Genomic DNA, 23,204 nt, shown 5'->3' with positions numbered 1-23,204 from the left:
TATACATGCTAACCATAATAGGGATGTGCTTCAGGAGGTAGGGAGGGGATTTGATCAGTGTTGTATAAGAAGAAAGTTTAGTGAGCCCGTAATGTTCTGTACGTAGACTAGGGCAACAAGTAGGGGGAGAGATCCTACTAATGTATAAAATAGGAAATAAAGGCCTGCGTTTAGGCGTTCTGCTTGGTTGCCTCATCGTGTAATGATGATTAGGGTTGGGAGTAGAGTAGCTTCGAATAGGATATAGAATATGATGAGTTCAGTAGCGGTAAAGGTTAGGTAAATTAGGAATGATTGGAGTGAGATCAGTATAGTAAGATAGAGTTTTTTTGGGGATAGGGTTTCATTGGATAGGTGGAATTGACTGGCGATGATTATTAAGGGTAGTAGTCATATTGTTAATATGAGTAGAGGAGTGGATAGGGCATCAGAAAAGAATATTGTGGATAAATTTAGGCTATTGTCAGCAAATTGATTGATAAGGGGTAGTCATAGGATGCTAATTACTAGGCTATGGGTTGTGGTATTAATTCAGATTATTTTTGGTTTGGAGAACCAGGTAAGGGGGATAAGTATAATAGTGGGGATAATGATTTTTAGCATTGAAGGAGATTAAGGTTTTGGACGTAATCTATTCCGTAGGTGGTGGATACTATTACTAGGAGGGATAGGCCTAGTGCCGCTTCGCATGCTGCAAATACTAGTAGGATAATGGGTAGTATTGTTGCTAGCGTTAGTTGAGTGTTTAAGATAATGATCGTTATTACTACGAATAGGGAGAGTATTATTCCTTCTAAGCATAGGAGAGAGGATATTATGTGGGATCGATATATTAGTAATCCTATTAGGGAGATGGTGAATGCTAGAAATATATTTATATAAGTGAGGGACATTAGATAACTATGAATTTTATCATAATCTAGTGAGTCGAAATCACTTGTTTTTTTTAAACTAATTATCATTATTCGGATCATTCTAGTCCTTCTTGTAGTCATTCGTATGCTAGGCTAGCGGCCAGAAGGGAGATTAGGATTAGGGCTATGGGGAGTATGGTTTGTAGATTATTAGTTTGAGATGCTCATGGTAGGGGCAAAAGAAGGGCGATTTCTAGGTCGAATAGTAAGAATGTGATAGCTCCAAGGAAAAATTTCATTGAGAAAGGAAGGCGAGCGGATCCCAGGGGGTCGAAGCCGCACTCATAAGGGCTTGCTTTTTCTGCATAGGTGCTAGTCTGGGGAAGCCAGAATGCAATGATTACAAGAATTGAGGCCAGTGTTGTGTTTGTTAGAAGAGTAATGGCTATGTTAATTACTCTTTTCCGGATTGTGCCGGAACTAACTGATTGGAAGTCAGTTGTACTAGTTGATACTAAAAGGGTAAGAGCCTCATCAATAGATGGATACGTATAGGAAAAGTCAAACAACGTCTACAAAATGTCAGTATCAGGCGGCAGCTTCAAATCCGAAGTGGTGGCTAGATGTGAAGTGGAATTTTAGTTGTCGTAGGAGGCATACAATTAAGAAGGTAGATCCAATGATAACATGTAGGCCGTGAAATCCGGTTGCTATGAAGAATGTAGAGCCGTAAAATCCGTCTGAGATAGTGAAGGGTGTTTCATAGTATTCTGATGCTTGTAGGAGGGTAAAGTACAGGCCTAGAGCAATGGTGATGGATAGGGCTTGAATTATATGTTTACGGTGCCCTTCTATGAGGCTGTGGTGTGCTCAGGTGATAGAGACTCCCGAGGCTAGTAGGACGGATGTATTAAGAAGGGGGACGTCTAGTGGGTTGAGGGGAGTAATACCTGCTGGGGGTCAATATCCCTCCTAGTTCAGGGGTTGGGGCTAGGCTGGAGTGGTAGAAGGCTCAGAAAAATCCTGAGAAGAAGAAGACTTCTGAGATGATAAATAGGATTATTCCGTAGCGGAGTCCTTTTTGTACAACTGGTGTGTGGTGCCCTTGGAATGTGCCTTCTCGGATAATATCTCGTCATCATTGATGTATGGTTAATGAGTTGGTGAGTAAACCTAGGGTTAGTAGGGTCGTAGAGTTGAAGTGAAATCATATTACTAGGCCTGAGGTTACTAGTAAAGCTGATAGAGCCCCTGTAAGTGGTCAAGGGCTAGGGTTAACTATATGGTAGGCGTGTGTTTGGTGGGTCATTAAGCGTTGTCATGTAGATATAGACTAACTAGTAATGTGAAGACGTATGCTTGGATTAGGGCGACAGCAAATTCTAGGATTGTTAACAGTACTAGGACTACGAATGTAATGAGGGCAGTGGCTGTGCTGATGTTTATTAGGGCAAGTGTTGCTCCTCCGATTAGGTGAATTAATAGGTGGCCGGCAGTGATGTTGGCTGTTAGTCGTACGGCTAGGGCTATTGGTTGAATGAATAGGCTGATTGTTTCGATGATGATAAGTATAGGGATTAAGGGGAGGGGAGTACCTTGTGGGAGAAAGTGTGCGAGGGAGGCTTTAGTTTTGTGGCGGAATCCTAGAATTACAGTTCCTGCTCATAGAGGGATAGCTATACCAAGGTTTATTGATAGTTGTGTTGTAGGGGGTGAAATGAGTGGGGTAGTAGACCCAATAGGTTTGTGGAGCCAATAAATAGGATTAGGGATATTAGTATTAAAGCTCATGTTTGTCCTTTGCGGTTATGGATTGAGAGCATTTGTTTAGATGTTAGGTAGATTAGTCATTGTTGGATGGCCACTAGTCGGTTGTTGATTAGCCGATTGGTAGATGGGAATATTATAGTGGGGAATATAATGATTAGAATAACAATAGGAAGTCCTATTATCGTAGGGGTAATGAAAGAGGCGAATAAATTTTCGTTCATTTGGTTTCTCAAGGAGTTAGGGACTCGGTAGTTTTGGTTGTTTTTGGTTCTGGGGTTGAATGGTAATGGTGGCTGGAAACTTTTAGTTGTATGATAATAAATAGGGTGATTATAGTGGAGACAATTGTGATAAATCATGTTGATGTATCTAATTGGGGCATATCATTAAGGGGAGGTTGATTCTCCCTATCTTTAACTTAAAAGGTTAACGCTAGGTTAGCTTCTTAATGAAATTACAGTATAGATGCAGATCACTTCTCGAAGCAGTTTAGAGTAACTATTTCGAGGACAATAGGTATGAAGCTATGATTAGAGCCGCAGATTTCGGAGCATTGGCCGTAGTATAGGCCGGGTCGAGTGGATAGGAGGGTTGTTTGGTTAAGTCGGCCTGGGATTGCGTCCGTTTTTAGCCCTAGGGATGGGACGGCTCATGAATGAAGTACGTCTTCGGAAGAAATAAGTATGCGGACCGTTATTTCTATAGGGATAACTACTCGATTATCCACTTCTAATAGGCGGAGTCCTCCTGATTTTAAGTCGGACGTAGGGATTATGTATGAATCAAAGCATAGTTCTGAATAGTCAGTGTATTCATAGCTTCAGTATCATTGGTGGCCTATGGTTTTAATAGTCATGGAGGGGTTATTGATTTCGTCTATTATGTATAGGATGTGTAGAGATGGGAGGGCAATTGTAATTAGGATGATAGCTGGAAGAATTGTTCAGATTGTTTCTACTTCTTGGGCGTCTATTGTACTTGTGTGGGTTAAGCGTGTTGTTAATATAGAGGAAATTAAGTATAGGACCAGAGAGCTGATTATAAAGACAATTATTAGGGTATGATCGTGAAAATGTAGTAGTTCTTCTATGATTGGGGAGGTTGCATCTTGAAATCCTAATTGAAAGGGGTATGCCATAGAGATATACGGGAATTTCACCTGTAATTTAACTTTGACAAAGTTATGTAATTTTTACTAATATCTCACTGTGTTAGATATCTGCCCCTCCAAAAAAAAAAAACCTGTTTTGAGGAGGTCACATTTACACATGGGGAGCAAGCTACACACACATCTGGGGGAACCCTATCCCAGGCAGAAAAGTTAGCAAGTGCAGAGAAGTAGGAGTGTGTGACAAAGGGAAAAATTGATGGAAATGAGGCTGGAGAGGCAGCCAAAGGCTACATCACTTGGGCTTTAGTCTTCTCTCAGTACTTTGGATTTTATTCTACGTGTGCGGAAAAGCCTTTGGAGGGTTTTGAAGGGTGAAATAACATGATCAGATTTGGTTTTGAAAGGTTTTGGTTTTGAAAGGCCACTGCATGGAGCATAACTTATAGGGCATTTGAGTAGAAGGGAGATTAGCTATAAGCCAACTGGCATTGTCCAGGCAGAGATGATGTAGGCTCAGCAGGTCCAGTAGAAGTGGAGATGGTGAGAACTGATTTATTTGGAATTTATTTTGTGTGCAGATGTCACAGATTTTGCTGGCTAATTAGAGCTGATATGGAAGAATAAAACAAGTTGAGGATTCCAGGAGTTCTGACTTGGAGAGCTGGCAAATAGTTGTACGCATTTCTAAACTGGCAAAGGAACAGGTCTGTGGGTGAGAAGAACCTACACGTGATGCATATATACATTTGAAGCACCCATTCAACATTCAAATGGAGGGTCCTATACATTCTGCAGGGGTTAGAAGTGGAGAGTTTCATTAGGAAGTCATGTGTGTGTAGAAGATACTTAAAGTCACTGGTCTGAACAAGCTGTTCTAAGGAGTGTAAATGGAGCAGAGACCAGGGGACTGAACCTGGGCCACTCTGACATCGGAGCAGGAAATATCAGAGAAATTCTCTAGGGTACGTATTGTACGTGGAAGTAGAAAGACTGAGTTGTAGGAGAGGTACATTTTCCACTGTACTGTTGCCAAAATATTCATCACGATAGTTGTACTAATTTATGCCTCCACCAGAAATTTATACAAATGCCTTTTGCACCACATTCTCACCCATACCTGATAATGACAGACTTGAAAATATCCATCATCAGTGAAATGGTGAAACTGTTCTTTTTAGATGTATTAATGATAATCTCACGGACATTTAGGCCCTAGAAGAGCTTTAGAAATAATCAACAATGTATATTTTTCATAACATCTATCACACTGATCACAACTGCCTTATTCAGTATTTTTTTAAATTTTTATTTATTGATTTGGGGAGGTGAGTGAGAGAGAGAGAGAGAAACATCAATTTGTTATTCCACCTATTGATGAATTCATTGGTTGATTCTTGCATATGCTCTGACCAGGGATCGAACCTGCAACCATGGCATAGGGGGACGATGCTCTAACCAACTGAGATAGATACCAGGCCAGGGCCTTATTCAGTTTTGAATCCCCAGCATCCAGGAGAGTGCTTGGTACACTCCTGGTAACCCTTTACAAACTTTAGGAAATGAAGGTAGGGAGAGAAAAAACTACTAGAACAACTGCCACCATCTTATAAGCAGGGAAACTGAGGCTCAGGAATACAGTTCCCTGCTCAAGGTCACACAGTGGCAGAGTAGCAACAAGAAATCAAATACTGTGAAGTGCTCAATTTTCTATAGAGCCACAATCCCTTTCAGTTTAATCACATGCAAGGTAGAATAAATTACGATACTCGGCATATTGATAAGAGGTAAATAATGAAGCAGTCCTGCTGAAGAAATGTATTTGAGGCCCCAGCAAAGAGTGTAAATATAGGACTACAAAGAAGGGAAAACTCTACTGGACTTGGGAAAATATCGGGATGAGGTCACACATCATTGTGAGCCAGGAGTGTGTATAAACAGGTTGTATGTTGGTCCACGGAATGTATAAATCTTTCAGCCACATTCACTGAGACACAAAATAAAAAGAACCTTGATTCTAAAGAGGAGGAAACTACAGCTATGATACTCATAGGCATGGGGGACAGACAGAACTTGAATCTAGATCTCCATTCTCTCTTCACTGAGACAAGGCCAGAGGCACCCGCTCAGGTATCTCAAAGGTATCACTGTCCAGTTACATTAGCCTCCTCCTTTCCATCATTTGCAGGTGTTTCCCACTGCTAGGGACTGATCTTAAATTTTCTCTCCAAGCCTTTCCTTTGTTGAATATTGGCATGGACCACACATTGCTTCCAAAGTTTTATTAAAAGTTGAGAAGGTTAAAAAACCCCACCAACTTTCTAAATTGATTCTTGACTATTTAATTTCATGTCCATTGTATTTGTCTTCCATACCACAGGTCAAATGATGGGTGAGGAGGCTCATTAAATGAAGAATGAAATGTACCAGGCTTGGCAAAACAGAAGGGAGAAAAAGAAGGTATAAATTTTTATAGGAAATGGAATACGTTTCAAAGACTGCAAACAGAGATTGGATTTGGCATTTTTACATGTTAAGCATTATGCAATACAAGCATTATACAACATAAGAAAGTACATGGGGAATACCACTATAATGTGATTAATAGTACAGTACTTTAACCTTTCTAGGCAGCATGGAGAAATTTCGGTGTAAGGTAAAATTTATATCAACTTAGAGCAAAAACAAACAAAAATTGGCCAGTTACCAATCCTTGGCTCTAGGGAGTTCCAAAACATTTTAAGATATTTTAACAAAAAATCTGAGGACTTTAAAAGTTGCACATATTCTCGCTGCTTTTAATAAATATTTTTTCTACTTTTATTACCTTTTTGCTTCAAGTCTTCATCAGGCTCATACATCTCAATGATCTGCATCGCCCTTTTAGTGTCGTAAAATGGGAATAAAATTTCATTCAGTCTAGGGTCTCGTTGATGCTATGATGAGAAAGTAACTCCATTTAGGCTGACATTTCTTGCCTTTGCGATGTTACACACTACTGAAGTTTATAATTTCTAAAACAAGATGTGTCTATAATATCACATTTATAGTTACAAAGATAGGATTTCACTGTCTTCCTGTCTTCCTCCCTAAAATATACTTCCAAAATCTGCAAATTTGGAAGGACTTGGTTGCTTCCCCTCACTGAGCTAGAGAGACAGAATACGGAGTATACTTTGTTTTTCCTTCAAAAATTGAAGGCCATGCAATAGGGTGTGCATGTCAATTGTCCTGTCTTCTTGTTGTCATACTGCAGGTTAGACATTTGGCATAAATGTCTATGAAAACGTGAACTAAAAATCTTTTAAAGAAAAGGAAAAATGAAAACAAAAATCAAAAATCCCAAAATAGTTCAAATATACTACTTTAAGTGCCAAAACAAAAACAATAAGAAAATCCACTAACACAGGTAAACATCATTTCATTTCTATTATATCTTTCTACATCAATAAAAGATTTCTTGGGCACTCTATAAACTTTGTTTTCTTGAGTAACTATCAAAATGAACTAATTTTAATAATGATGAAAATTAATCAGCACAAGGATATCTGCAAGCTATAAACAATGGGAAAATCTGTACTTAACTGTCAGTAGTTCAGAAAGTCTATGAAATCTCAATCAGTTTGCCCCGAGGAAATTCTCTGGGCAGACAGTGCAACAATGATTGAGGTACTTAGATGGATGGTGAGTTCATGCTTTTTTAATTGGCACTTAGACCCTCATGGTACTAATGAGGCATCATGAGCAACGATGGTCCTGCAGTCTGTCATTCTAACTCCACAGCAATGATGAAACAAATTCAAGTGAGTGACTAACTCAGCTACAATCCTGTGTGTGTGTCTGTGTGTGTACCTGTTTGTATATACCTGGAGGGAGTGGGTCCATTAAATTCCTTTCCTGTTCACTATGCATTAGAGGACTGAAAACACTGCCACTCTGATCATCCATCAAATAAACAAATAAAGCAAACGTCAATGGAATAATGGCAGATAAGCAGATGTGAGAAAAACCTGGTCAGTAGGTAGGCCTTTGGCAACAACTCTTTACCCAAATATATGCACAGACTTTTGAAAAACACTATTGAAAATGTATTTAAGGAACAATTGTTAAAAGTTCATATGGATTTCCCTTCCTCATTTATTTTGAGATGGTAATCTGAAAAGTGGGTTTCACCAAATGAATGCCTTTGGTCCACAGAGCACTGATGTAATTTCCTAACGCACCTGTGGCCTAGCCTACTCTGGCCCTCCCACCTCCCCACCGAGCTAAGTGTTCACTCAAAAGGAATCAACATCGTTTTTGTCAATTTATCCCAATGAAGCATGCTTCTGCTGTCATCTAAGAAGTTATGGCTCAAACATGCATGCATGTGCTAGAGCAGAAACTGCTATATTAATAACAGGCTTTGAGACCATAAAGAACAAAAGCGATGGGGTAATGCAGAGAAATCAAGAGGTGAACCATGGAAAGCCAGGCAAGTGAAGGCATGCGACACCTGGTTTAGGCAACAATGCCACCATGCAACTCTAGAGGTTGCTATTCCAGGAAATGACAAGCACTGCCCCTCTGGTGAGAGCACTCTGTTTTAAAAGCTCTTTAGAGGCACATTCCTTTCCTGTAAATAACAGCATGGAAGATGATGGATGTGGGATAAAAGGTCCTTTTTAGACCCCACTGAAGTTATGTGCCAGGTTGGCCACTATATTTCTCTTCCTTACTAAAATTAAGTATTTTGATTTAATGATATGCTCAGTGGGTAAATATCCTGGCCTCATGGAGATGATGGGGCAAATCCATATGAATTAAAAAGTGAGAGGAAAAAGAGATTCAGCTAAAGGGGAGAGAAGAGACCAAGTTAGGGAAAAGAAGATGGGGAATCCAGACATTCTTATGTGCTTTTTCCAAGAACCTAGTGTGTGGTCTGAGAATGGCAACAATGGCACCACTGTCACCTGGGAGCTTCTTAGACATGCTAATTCTTGGGCCCCTCCCCAGTCCTACCAAATCTGATTCTCCAGGGTGGTACCCAGGAATCTGTTTTTTTAAACAAGTCTTGCAGGTGATTCTGATGGGCTCTTATTTAACAAGTACTGTTCTAACATGTAAAGGTATGCCTTTAAACATATTTAATATCATAAACAAAGTATTTTCTAAGTCCTCCAGGGATAGAAGAATGATAAACATCTGTGATATCCTCCCAATTAAATCCTATTAAAATTGTGTCCCACAGCCGGATACTCACTAGAACATCCTATCAGAAGCAACAGCCAGGAAAACCAAGCCTTAAGATGCATGCATCATGGTCCCCTAACTCAACATTCGTAGCAAATACACATTAAGAACAGACGGCAAGAAATTACATTTGTTTTTGCATCTGCTCTGCCAGATAACATGTATAATCTTTGGCTTTCCCTAAAATTTTCATGTTTCATAAAGGAAGTATGGTGCAGTTGGGATAATCTGAAGGCAAGGAAACAAGTGCCAAGATTTGCATTAGAGTCACAAAACTATAATTTTTAGATGAAAAACAAAGAGGAGAAGGGTCATTTCTTGTAATCTCAGAATAACAGAGTTGCAGAAGAGTTCCGTGCGGACACAAGCAAGGTGAGACAAATGCTTCACAGCTCTGGGGGATGGACCACTGGTTTTCAGCTGGGGCTCAGGGAAGCAGTATACCCAGGACCTTTACGCCATCATGTCCAGAGCTTTGTAAAATGAGATTCTAAACAGCTTCCAAAAAGTAAGTCACAGAACAGTGCCCAAGTGAATGAGGAGTTAATGGACATGGCTCCATTATTATGTCTTTACTCTTCTTACAGAGAAAAGGCATCGACTGGCTTCAATCCAAGCAGCACTGGGAGACAGAGATGTTGTCATAAATAATGTTCAAATGAGATATAAAGAAAATGAAGGAATAATTGGCAAGGGTAGGCTTACTTGTAAGACTAAACAATTCCTTCTTTCTTTGCCAGTGCATTAAAGCATAAAGATATCGTAAATGGAAAGAGATCTTGGGTCCTTTGTTACATGCTTTTGACAGAAAAATAAATAATAAATAAATAAATTTTAAAAATCAGGTTTAGCCTTAATATGATAATATATATAATGCAGGGGGGAAAATTACCAGCAACAAAGAAATAAAGCTAATTCTTTATTATTTTGGAGGTCTAAGATCTCTATCTTCTCTTTCACATTTTTCTCTCCTGCTCTCCATGCATTGTTCAATTCTCTAGGTCTGCAGTTGTTAGCAGGTCTGTAAGAAGTCAAATAAAGGATGACGGGAAAGCTAAAATCAGTTTAGCTTCTCATTAGGAACAGGGAGAGGTGAAACTAATGGAAGCCCAGAGATTTTAATTAGTACTGCCACACCCAGAGAGCTGAGTTGACAGCAGTGTCCAACCATGTAGCAGCTCATACTAAGTACCTCTCCCAGCTCTTCCCTTCACCAGTTTGCTATTTTCATAATGTAGGCAAAGAAAGTTTCCCCCAGTCTATGGGAAGGGAACAAAAAAACCCAGCAGTGGCAAAACTTTAGATCTGAGTGGTATATTTTCCTCACTAAATTAATTATGGCGAATAATAGGAGCTATATGCTGCTCTCACATTTTTCCCATTCACACCAGGCATGCTGAGGAGGGACCCAGATGATTCGCTAGGACAGTGCTGCACACAATCTACCTGCAGGCAAATCACCTGGGGATCTTGTTAAATGCAGGACTGAGGGGAACCTGAGATTCTGCATTTCTAACAAGCTCCCGGAGGATGGCAGTGCTGCATCCAGGGACCACACTGTGGGGGTCAGTGAACAAGGGGATAGTGAGAAACAGATGAGGAGCAGGTCCAAAGCTATCTGGAGAAGCTAGTACATGTCAATGACATGGAGAGGCAAGAGGGCGTACAAACCCCTACACAACAACCAAACAGTCAATGGCTGACTATCTCTGCTCCTCTCTTTTCCTGGAGATACATATTAATATACTGAACAGAAAATTCATATAAAGAGTAAAGAAATTTACAAGCTAGAAGATGGTGAGAGGCAGGACAGCTTTGCTAACACAATGGGACTTCTCCCCCATTCTAATTGGTTAATGCTGGTATACATGTGTCTATTGATTTTTGCTTTCTTGTCATGTCTCTGTTTACTTTTCTAAACTCTCTTATATTTATTCAAAGAATTTTTTAGTTGATAGTTTTTAATACTGAGAGAACACAATCATCATCTGCAAATAACGAGAGTAAGGCCTTGTCCTTTTGTGTTCATGGGACTCATTTATTTTCCTTGTCTTATTGCATAATCCAGGACTCAGGCATTTTGAAAATGCTTTAAGTCTAAACTTCTGGACTCACAGTCCCTTACACTACAATGCCTGTCCCCTCTGTCTCCATTTATCATGAGTTTTGAAGGCAGTCTGCCTAAAGGATGCTTTTGATTTTGTAGAGACGAGAGGGACATCAGTAGGACTCAAGAGAGAGGGTGCAAGGAGCTGGCAGAACATTCTCTAAGTATGACAAAGCTTCTTCAAGGAAACATCCAGATTTTGGTCTAGGTCTTCCAGTTGAGTGCACTAGGAGAAAAGAGATTCAGGGTGGACATTCTGATTAAAAATAAAGGCTGTACACTTTCCCAGACTGTCCTGTAGTCTCTGTGCCCTAAAGAAATTAACATAAAATTACAATGATTCCATCAGTGGCACCCTCAAATTCAAGGTGCTTCCTTACTGTTAATGAGAAGCCAAACAGAAGGAAACGTAAACAACAAATGAGAGCTACTGTTTACTCTAATAGTGATGGGTAAAAGCTTATTCAAGAAGTATTTAGGAAAGAATTTGGATGGAAAAGCAAGAAAGTAGGGATGACCTTATCTTTCAAAAATTAAATGATATGTACTTAAGACTTACAAGAATGACAAGAGTGATTACTGGGTTGGCCAATAAAAACAGTCCATTAAAGGCATGTCATAAAATTAGAACCCATGAATGCAGACTTCAGAATTGTTCCTTTGTGTGCCTAGTAAAATGCAAATTTTAATAGATGGCAGGGCACTAGCTAGCTTCACCCCAGTGCCCACCAGGGGTCTTCTGTTAGAAGTGCTAGGTTGATGACATCATAGCTTTTCTCTTCTCCACTAAAGTGTTTTCCCTCTTTAGTAGAAAGCAAGCTTCCTGCCCATCTCACCAAAACTGAAGATGATCAAATGCCCAAAGTGCATGAAGAAACTGAGGGAAATAGAAAAATAATTTTTTTTAAAGCAGAGGAGGAGAAAGGGTTAAGGAAAGAAAAGAAGGCAATTTAACTTCTGAGCAATGGTGTCAAAAGAATGTGGATAATATCTGGGTAAAGATTATGAACACAGTACTCACATGACCAGAGACCAGTGGAGTGCGAAAACTTAAACTGTTTCCAAGTAAAATAAACATCGTATTGTACTGCAAGGCTTATTTAAAAGTGGAGGCATCTGTGCTGATTTATGCAGTATCTTCTCTTTCCTGCATCAGTGCTTTTAGGCTCTGGAAACCCTAAAAGTGCTGCATAGCTTCTAACTTGCAACCCTACACAAATTGGAAGTCCTGAGCCCTGGCAGGGAAAGAAAAGCAAAACCCTTTTGCAAAGATGTGATTTGTCTCAGCTAACTGGCAAGTCAATTTGCCTCTTGTTTTTTGTTTTTGTTTTTTGTTTTTTGTTTTTAGGCAATACCTCATGTCTGACACGACAGTGTTCTAACGTTTTCTCTCTATATGGTATAATGGTTAACATAAATTGTTTTGAAACAAAAATATATGGTCCATTTCTCACTGAAACTTTTCTTCTTATTAATGTGTTGGGAAAAAATTAGATTTTCCTTGTGGGATTTAGCAAGAGCTTCAGTGGGTTTCATTGAAGAGAAAATACTTTTAATTGTATATGTGAAGGAAAAAGAAGTTAATTTGAACTGGAATAAAAGGTGCAACCTTTACTTGTTCTAAAATATTTTTTTTATTCTGCTTAAGCAAATTCTGTCAACTTGCTTGGGTTGTTAAGTGAATCATGTTCTAAAGTTAGCTCTTAGAATGTTGTAAAATTAAGAAGTAAAAATTTAACCTGCAATCACATTGACCTAATATGTACTATATTTTCACCCAGGAAAAACAGTTGTGCCTATTGGCAAAATATTCTATTTAAATCTACATATTTTTCTTACATGCAGTCCATTAAAAGATAAAAATAAAGCTTTCCAGTCCATGCAAATATATGAGAAAAAGTTAGCAATGGAGAACCCAAATATATAGTGTGGTAAATTCAATCCATTCTCTTTCTATTTAATGAGACCAATAGAAAAAAAATAAGTACCTTAAATACCATCTTGCAAAAACACAGACACATTTAATTAAATAAATACATAATAAAAAATTCACACGCACACACAGAACCAGAGCTACACATCACAGCAAGAAACCAACAAAAAAGCAGTGTGCAAAGCCAATGCGTAGGAAGTGTACAAACATACAAGGGCAGCAGCTGATTTTTGCACCTGGTAAAGCCATATGGAAAGATCAGCAGGTCAAAAGCACAGGGAATGAGGGTGTATGATGCGGGCATGCAATGAGGATGCTGGAGGAGGCAAGCCACTGCACACAGACTGTATGGAGTTAATGTATGAAAAAGCTTACTTCATTTAGAAAGCTCACTAATTGGTCTACCGTTAAATAATCAGTTTTGTCTCCATTGCTGAAAAGAAATTTATTAGAAAAAGTAAGTTTTTGTATTTGATGCTGCAGTAGGTACGATTTACATGTTGACATTTGTTGATGATCATTCTAAACTTATTTTCTAACCCTGAAGTAATGGTGCATTCTTAAAATGGCCAGAGACTGTAAGAAACAAAACAAAACAAAACAAAACAAACCCAACAACAAAGAAAACACTCCCATTAGCTCACAGAAAATGCCTGCAATTCTCCTTTAGCATTATCAAAAGACATTACTTAAAAAACAACATGTAAGTCATCCACTTGAGATAACTGGAATGAATGAACTGTTCAACAACATAGTAACATTCCAAATCGAATCTAGTTAGTTTACATAATGGGTTAATACCTAAAGGAGCAGGTTAAAATTGTAGGTAGTTAGTAAAGCCAATGCAAAGGGGGAAAAAAAAAGTTCCAGGTGCTGCCACCAACTTATCTAAAAGCTTCTCAAAAAAAAATCAGTGAACTTTTACACAGATAAACTAAGGGGTGAAAATATAAGCCTGACTAGATACTCTACATACTATCAACATACTATAATTAAATACTATGACAATTGAAGTTTTAAAAATCTAAAAGGACAAGGATAACACTGATAGGATACTTTCTCCTAAGTGGAACTTACATTTTTTTAAAAAGATCCTCTATATCTGTCCGAGGACAAATCTTTTGTGTCAGTTCATAGAACTTTTCAAAAGTAAATGCTGCAGGCTCAATTTCATCATTCTGTAAAAAATAAAAGTGTGTCATGAATCCGGGAGCATGTTTTCTTCTTGGAGGTGAAGAACCTACAGGATCATGAAGCAATGAGATGACCACTTGGGCTCCCGGGGCCCCATCTCTGATTCTTGCAGACTGAGGCAGCAGCCCACCTCCAGGCAGGTGGGGCCTCGGCATCCTCAGGACACAGCAGGTGGAAGCGAGCGGTTCCACCACCACGCAGCCAGCCTGTGGTGTGTGAGCTCAAACCCGGCCTCCAGCTGGGCCTGCTCTGAGGAACACCCCACAGAGCAAATATAAAAAAATACTTCCTCTTCCCTCCGTGAGGGAGAAAAACAAGTGCCTGCCTAAAGGATGCTGAATAAATCAAGCCCAAAGTTTACATGCGTAGCCTGTGAATTTTCACGAGACCATATAAAGAGGCTCAGGACAACCCTGTAAGATTTGACTTTTCATGCTGAAATTTATATTTCAAAAAGGATTGTTAAAGCAGTAACAGGCTTAAATCTTTCTTGCAGTCAATAAATTCATTTCAGTTATTTTAAGTCTGAAGGGCCACAAACACAAATGGTTTGTGTGGGAAGAGGTGCTTCATAAAACAACGCCTGCCAGCCTGAAGAACTAACTGATTTTATTAGTCAGTCACTCATGCTGATGCTGTGCTCAGTTGAGGCAATTCGGATGGCCTCTAAAATACGCTTCACGTAAACTGTGTGAAAGAGCCGTTTCCTCTCCTTAATAAAGTTGATGAAAACATTTTGAAGTAGTACACTGTCTGGATTTGAAAACATTGAGGTTAAAATGCCCAGAAGACCAAAGGAAGGAAGAAAAATGAAGAAAGGTGACTGTACTATATGTGACTGAGTCTATTTCTCAATCGAATTGAGATTGGTTTAATATATAAAATCTGGCTTATTACAAATGGGAACATAAATAAGTAAAATAGTTTTACAAACACATTATTAAATAAATAAATACCTTATGCTGAGTGAAATAAATCAAAGACAAATACCATATGATTTCACTTATATATGGAATCTAACAAACAAAATAAACAAACAAAACAGAAACAAACTCTTAGACACAGAGAACAGGCTGATGGCTGCCAGACAGGATGGGATGTTGAGGGGCTGGTTTGAAAATGGGAAGAGATTCAGAACTACAAATTGGCAGTTATGGAATAGTCAAGGGGATGTGAAGTGTAGCATAGGGAATAACATTGTAATAACTGTGTATGGTGCCGGGTGGGTACTAGACTTACTGGGCGGATCACCTTGTAAGTTATATAAATGTCTAACCACTATCCTGTACACCTGAAATACAGTACTGAATGTCAACTGTAACTGAAAAATAAAATAAAATAAATTAATGAGTACCTTTCCACTGGGAAGACCTAACTCCTTGAGTGCTTGAAAGATCACCTTTTCTGTTTTCCCCGATGCAAAGGTTCTAGTAATACTAGAGCAAAAAAGAAAAAAAAAAGTCAAGTTATTGTTAATTCTGTTTTCTCTAATGCAAAGCTCCAAGTGATACTAGGGATAGCAGGATGGAGGGAGAAGGAAAAGGAGAATAAAATTACTTCTCATTTCTAGGTGTTTTTCCACTTCCCAAACTAGGTCCTGCAAAGGCAACTTGGTTCCACGACAGACCAACTCCCTGGGTTGTTGTGCGTACCGGAGGTACTGGGGGTACAGAGGTACTCTTTCAGACAAAAGCTGTGATTATTTTTTACTCTATCAAATTAATTTCTTAGGAAAAGGGAATGTGGCAGATGGAGATGGCTGTAGGAAAAAACTTCACGTTGATCATAACATCCGGCCTTGGGGAAGACAAGTGGGCCCTCAGAACTCAGCCCATTCCCACGAATGCCCTTACCCTGGTGTCACACTTCCTGCAGCTGGCATGCATTATCAGACATATTTTGCTTATTCATTTGTCTTTTGAGCTATGCTCCCTTGGGCTACTTGAAGTCAGCTTCCTCAAGGATTTCGGAGGTCATTATTAAAGGGGTTAAGTGTGGGGGAGAGGGGAAGAAGGGGAACAATTACTCCATGTTTTAACAGAATCTTGGCACTTCACTACCCCTAGATATAGTGTTTTTGAATAATGGCACAGCCTTTTAACTAGTGTGGTATGCATTACGACTAGTAAAATAAATACCACATCAATGAGCATCTTTCCAAATGATGATAAAAGTAGAAAAAAGAGACTGACCCCCTGTGATCAATACACTGGTGACCCTCAGAACGAATGCTACTGAGGAGAGAACTCGGTACTCGCTCTTAGCTCTGAGCCATGCCTCAGCTACCTAAAGGAGCCTTCATTCACTTCCTGATTGGTAATTTGTTGCCATAATAACTTTAACTGTAAATCAGTAGTCTCACCTCCACTCAAGATAGAGCTTACTTTCATCTGTTAAACTTGGCCTTAGAATGCCTTCTGTGAGCACAAGAGAATTTTAACAGCACCTCCCTAATCCCAACCTTGTCATGCACTCCACCATTCACATTAAGAGGAAGGCAAGCTCTAAACATAAGCACCAACCGCTGGTTAACCGTGATGAGTGGGAGAAAGCACCACTTCAACCTCAGAGTCCAACTTCCCAAAATAGATTGGGAAGAACTGACTTTAAGTAAATGAATGGTTATGTGTTCATTCAAAGCTTTACTGTTTCTTACTTGGTCCAAGAATACTTCAAGAGGTATATTTTAAGAGTGCCTGAGACAGATTTATTCAAATGCAGGGAGGCCTGTAAATTCTCTTTAACAAATCTATAGACATGTAGGGCAAATGTATTTCTAGTGCAGAGGGTGATGTTCCCACATTTCCCCACTTCTCTGGAGTTCATGGAATTTGTATACTTTAAATTCAGTTGGGTTGAGAAGCAATATATCTGACCTTCATAATACAGGGGGGAAGTAGCTATTCAGATATATTATGTTTTTTAAGCATGTGTTAACGGGAGAGCTGCAGACCCCCAGCAGTATTTGGGATGTCCGCCACCTGTAAACAGGATGAAACTCTCTGCATAACAGTTCCGGGGTATCTCAGCTAACTCGAGCTTCTGTCAGGCTTGGGCAGGCATGGCAAAGGGGCTGAGAACTCACTGACATGGTCATGAATGCAGCAGGCATAGGGGCTGAGCCCTTCTGTTAGAAACAGAACCTGAGTGTCTGGTAGGGGTTGAGGCAGGGAGGAAGGGGGTAGTGTAGAGAAACAGAATTTTTTGACCTGGACTGGTTGAAGCACCAAGAAATAAGAAGTAGGAAAAGAACATCTTATGGGATTAGGAAGGTCCCAGCATTTGTGGAGACAGAGAACTTGAGAGAAAAGTAAGGTGTCCAGCACCAGGACAGAGGAAAATCCACACAGGGACACACTAGTGAGGGCAACATCAGAGCCCAGAGACATGATCGCATAGGAGATAATAGGGGAAGAAGTGGCATTATGGCCAGTGGCGCTCATTCTCAGGCCCAACTTGTCAGGTGGGACCGGGGGCTGGAGCTGGGCAACCTTAATGCAGACCTGCTCACCTGACTCCACACTAGAGATCAAGCCCAGGGTGGAAGGTGGGAAAAGAGAAGTGAGGAGACCATTTCCCTGGGGCGGCGCCTTTATTCCCTTTGCTTCGGCAGCTTTTGGAATCATTCTTGGGTCTGAATACGGATTTGTCAGGGGCGAGAGGGCTTTTGGAGTGACAGTGAACTGTTTGAGTTTCCAGTTGCCTGAGAGGCCAGGCAGAATACCACTGAACCGGGTCCTGACAGAAACACACTTATCACAGGCTGGGGCATTTGAGACACCACTGGGAGACATTTCATGGAAACATATTTATAAAAGACTAAGATTGAGTCAACCCTTTATATACAGCTTCTGGCCCAGAGTGTATAGCTAAGTGCTTCACAGCTAACAGGTGCTCAGTGAGATTTTACTGAATCAGAACACACCCTCCTCCCCAAAGGAAATGCATAAAAGCAAATACTCTTAAGTGATGCCCAGTCCTATCAGAGTCCTGGTTAAGTTCCACATTCCTGGGGGACTCACAGGTGACTAGGACACCCATGATCCTAGAAACTAAGGGAGTCTCACTCTTTGCTTGCCCTCAAAGGTGTACAATCTATCCAACGGGCTCAACACCATCTTCTGAAACAGCCAGGGAGGACTCATGGAGTGAAGCCCCGACTGAACCAAACCCCCTACGGGCAGGCTGGGCCTTTGGGACCTGGTGGAGGATGTAGGAGCTGGGCAGCCGACCATGGCTGAGGTCCCAGCCTTCTTTAACACAGCGGTCCCCTTCCAGGCTCCTTCCAGCCATAGCCCACAACTCCTGTCTGGCTACCACATCCCAACTGTCCAGCCAGTGGTTCCAACTCCAGCAAACAAGGAATGGGAGATGGCAAAATCAAAGTGACCCATCCAAAGCTTTGGTGTGAGTGAGAAGATGAAGGTTATAACTTTGAAAGAAAGGCAGACTCCATAAGATTGTGTACACAGAGGTAAAGGTAAGACTTTCTTCATGCATCATTCCCGAAATGTCCTGGATATTAAATTCTGACTGATGCTGAAGAGCAGGGGCCATTCCCACGCTATAGTGACTATGAAGTCAGGTCCCCTGTAACACTGTGCACGCACACTAACATGCTAACAGTTTCCATTTTAAAAACTCCAGGACAGTAATGATGAAGTGACATTTTAAAAGTGTTTACTCTTCATATCCATTAAAACATTCAGAACAATTTCCACCTTGGCCTTGGCAGCTCAGCCGCTGTTTTCTGGCGTGGTATCAATTCTCCATCAACTCTAATAAACTGCCCCTGAATCACAGATGTCTTGTGTCAAACACCTGTTAATACTGGCAGGCACCAAAGAGTTCATGTCCAAGAGAGCTACAGAAGATGACAAAACATCTAGGCTATTTCTACAAAAATAAAAGGGTAATAATTTTGTCCGTGAACATGCTAGATAAAAATCTTTGGCATCAGAAAAAGCTTCCAAGATTATTTTATAGTGATGTGATTAGTAGGATACATGCAAATAAAACCAGAACTGTTAGTAGAGAAGTGCTCTGATCACAATTTATGTGTTTTAGACTTTGTCCATTTCCTGAGCCTTATCTGGGAAGAAAACACAGGAGAGTAAGATATGTACAAACCGATCCAACTTATGTTTCTTTTCTTTACACTGCTATCTGGGTCCTCTGAGTTTGGACTTGTTACTTCAATACTAATTTCAAATAAAAATGCACTATGTATTTGAAAGTAGCTGTAGAATGTTGGGATACATTAAAATAATTGTTCTGCTATTGCTCAAGTTGTGAGTAAAACAGGGATCAGCGTGAAGTATCTTTGCCAACAACCATCCATCAAGGATGCCAATGGGGCTTTTAATAAACTGTACAGGAGGCATAAAATTGACTCACTAATAAATTATTAAATAAAAAGGAGAGAATTGTACATATAGATTTATAAGGACCACAACAAATGCTTATACAACCCTGTATGCCCTCAATAAAAGGTTAAATTAAAAGAACATTGTGTGTGGTCTTTTTTTTATGGTTCGTATGCTTTTCATTTTCTCATTGATATTTTAGTTGGGTCACATGGATACTTTAGTTCACGACTATTGTAACACATGGAATTAAGAAAAATGATGACTTCTAGGAGAATTCTGTGACATCTGAAAAGAATGATGTTGAGGGAGTATGAAGATATTCTCTTAGGATGCAGAGTAGAAGCTTCGGGACAGATCAGAGGCGGAACAGGCAGGGCAGCCTAGAAGAGTCACAAGTGGCCAGGTGTGATCGGCCTGCCTCTGCTGGAATACGTCCAACCCAAATGCTGGGCAGGGAGTGACTACCCTGTTTTGCTGAGGTTTGTTTGTCGGTGGTTGGTTGGCTTCTGTGCTGGAGTGGTATCCAGAGAAGAAGTCAACATGAACCTGAGCCTGGACATCCCTAGAAGAGCAGGTTGATATCTGGGAATCTGTTTTGGATTAATGGTGAGAGCTTAGGTTCCTGAATCCAAATGCACTGCAGGCCTCATGTGGACAGCAGATGCTCTGGGGGCCAGTCCAACTTCTGGAATTTCCACGAAGTGCTCACACAACACCAACCAAAACGATACTGGAGAGTTTACTAGAGACTGCCCATCACTACCATCGTAAAAACTTCCAACTGTAACCACAGACTATGAGCGCACACTGAAGGGAGTGGAGAGGCAGAAAGAGGGAAGCGTAAGGGCTCAGAGGGTAAGCACGTCAGCATTAAAGGACACCTGTGGATGCTATATCTGGTTCATGTCCTCCTCACTTTTGCTTTACTGGCATTTTTTTTCCTTGTCACTATTACCTTGGGCAAGGTGAGGAATCTATAGTGCTGAAGAGGGTGTGATGGTTCACCTAGAGAGCAAGGGGCAAGAACACAAAGGAGCCCACCTGGCCAGGGCACCAGATCACCCAGCATGAGATGCATTGTCCAGAGGCATCGCCCTTCCTAGACACAGTCCACACACTTCCACTCTGGGTGCACAATAAAAGCTTCTTTAATTTCAGCCAATGGTGGCTGAGGGCACATGGGTAAAAGATATTTAAATCTTAAAAGCTCACCTATTTGAAGATTTTAAAAAGCAGTGCTACATTTTCAGATGTTCTTTAACTTATCAATGTAGAATAGAAGCTGCCATCTATTCCTGGGAAAAATGCAACTTTATGTCCATTAATGATTCTTACAAACTGAACATAGCATTCGAGGAAGTGATTCAAGCTAAGCTTCCAGAATTTTTTTTTAGTTAAAGTACTTGTGGAGGGCTTTGTCTTTGCTCTGAAATCACGAGAGTAGAACAGGGTATGGAAGGACACACAGAAATGAGAGACTCACCTCCTAACTGGGATTTTACCATTGGTGTTGGTCATAAATGCCAATTTCATCCAGCTGGAAAACAACAGGAGCAACACTGTTTTAATGTTTCTTAGGAGGGACAGCTACAATCAGGATAAAAAAAAACTTCACAGGATCATTCATTCATTCAAAGAAAATTTAGTCTGAAAACCAGAGACAATTACATACTGTGAGATGAATTTACGCTTACCTGATTTAGCAAATAAAAATATGGGACTTACACTTAAATCTGAGTTTTATTATTTTTTATTTTTTTTATTATTTACTTTTAGAGAGAGGAGAAGGTGGGGAGAAAGAGAGGGGGAGAAACATCAATGTGTGAAAGATACCAAACATCCATCGGTTGCCTCTTGTACATCCCCAACTGGGGACTTGGCCCCTCAACCCAGGCATGTGCCCTGACCTGGAGTTGAACCAGCGACCTTTGGTTGAAGGCTGACACTCAATCCACTGAGCCACACCAGCCGGGGCTAAATCTGAATTTTAGATACACAACAAATAGTTCTTCACTGTAAGTGTTGTCTAAATATGCATAGGACATACTTAGACTAAAAAATCATTTGTTAAAATCTAGCTCTTAGTACCCCTCTGGATTTTGGATACAGTGAGCTGGGGTAAGGCCTGCTGTCTGAATTTCAAAAGTACATTTGGAGCTGACTGTGCTGAACAGTCCTTGGGGTCGGTGACCTCTTTTTCACCCTAATAATGGGTGCCTTTGCAAGTGTTTCTCTCGGCCACACTCCCCATTTCTCATGCAACAGAGGTTCTAGCTACAATAGTGCCCAACTGTGGCCACTCATGGGGAGCCATTTATCAGCAGATTCAGTCCAGGCATGCAAAAGCCAGTGTCCACAACTCGGAGGACACTTGGGGGCTGAGGGTCCAGCATGTTCCTCCCATCAACCACTCCTCCCCCCATTTTGGGGCTCTGGGTTAATCATGAATGCTGGGTTTATCTGTTTATCATGAAGAGTACAGGTATGCATTGGTCAGTTTCCTCTCCAAGGCCAGGAGTGTGGAGGGAAAGGCAAGCAAGACACTGCCTGGTCACATGCTGAGCCTCATTTTACATGCTGACCCTTTGCCTGATAAAAGCCAAGAACAAGGGGTAAAGCAAACAAAACTCACTGTTTCTTGAGGCATGTCATCGGACTGACGTTGTTGGCCCTGAAATTGTGTATGATTGATCTTAGGCCATCTACCCATTGCTGCAAAAGAAAAAAAGTGTTCTTGGTTAGTAAATCTGCTGGAGCTAAGCATGGTTTTGGTTGGATAGCTTGTATTCATTATGTGTAATATCTTAAACTGTTCTTTCATCTCCTCCTGCCACACAGCCCTCTTCATTCTGCGTGCTCATTTTTTACCCTTTAATAAACAGCTTTCACTCTTTCCATGAAGATAAATGTGGCATCCATAGTGTTATTAAACAGTGGGTTGTCACAAAGGAATGCTGCCCACTGAGTGACTTGTTACGCCTTCTATTTGCAGCCTGCTTAAATACAACCCCATTTTCAATCACTGGAAACCTTAATCATTTCTAAGCAACATTATACAATACAAGATGACATATTTAGCTATTCCATTTTAGATGATGAATGCCTTATGTGTTTATCAATTTTATTGTGTGACAGTATTTCATTCTAAGAGTTTCTTACATATCTTACCTATCTGTGTTTCCCAGCACAGCCTTAAAAGGTAAAACTGAGTGCCAGGGTACCCAGAGGAAGCAGCAATGCGCTCACATAATTTCTGTATAAGGACTTGGACCTCAGTTTCAGTTCATAACATCACCCCCTGGATCTACAAGGAAAAGTGGAGGAAGATTGTGCAGGGCGGTAAAGGAATCTGGGTCTCTAAAGGGCATGTTAACAGAAAAGGCGGGCCTGCGAATTGAAGCCAACTCTGTCCTTGGGTCCAATGACTGTGCCAATGAATGCCAAGCCACGATGCTAAAACAAAGAGCAGCACTATTGCCAAAGAGATTTGTGCAAAATTAATTCTAGAGGTTAAAACAGAACTGGGGCCCCCACGCAAGCCAGTACCTTACCCGTGCAGTTTGCTGAAGCTTTGTGCTGGGGAGGAAGATATTTTGGAGGAGGCAGTAATATGGATGTACATTTTACCTGTACTCTC

The 23,204-nt window shown here is 40.5% G+C and overlaps 1 protein-coding gene across 9 annotated transcripts in view; it reads right to left on the bottom strand.

The window, feature by feature from the left end:
• The window catches only part of PLCB4 (phospholipase C beta 4), a 395,438-nt gene that overhangs the window by 90,415 nt on the left and 281,819 nt on the right, over positions 1-23,204 (bottom strand). For all 9 annotated transcript variants that reach the window (XM_045833066.1, XM_045833064.1, XM_045833065.1 and 6 more), the window contains 6 exons: positions 22,200-22,279; positions 21,051-21,104; positions 15,553-15,634; positions 14,082-14,182; positions 13,380-13,437; positions 6,560-6,668 (listed from right to left, as the gene is read on the bottom strand). In XM_045833066.1, the coding sequence (XP_045689022.1) occupies positions 6,560-6,668; positions 13,380-13,437; positions 14,082-14,182; positions 15,553-15,634; positions 21,051-21,104; positions 22,200-22,279 (484 nt within the window). The remainder of the gene's footprint in view (positions 1-6,559; positions 6,669-13,379; positions 13,438-14,081; positions 14,183-15,552; positions 15,635-21,050; positions 21,105-22,199; positions 22,280-23,204) is intronic.

The sequence above is a fragment of the Phyllostomus hastatus genome, unplaced genomic scaffold, assembly GCF_019186645.2.
Source record: "Phyllostomus hastatus isolate PE091 unplaced genomic scaffold, TTU_PhHast_1.1 phas_contig_17, whole genome shotgun sequence".
In the NCBI taxonomy this organism is placed as follows: Eukaryota; Metazoa; Chordata; class Mammalia; order Chiroptera; family Phyllostomidae; genus Phyllostomus; species Phyllostomus hastatus.
Note: the sequence above shows the minus strand (reverse complement) of the source record. Positions and strands in the feature narration are given on the sequence as shown.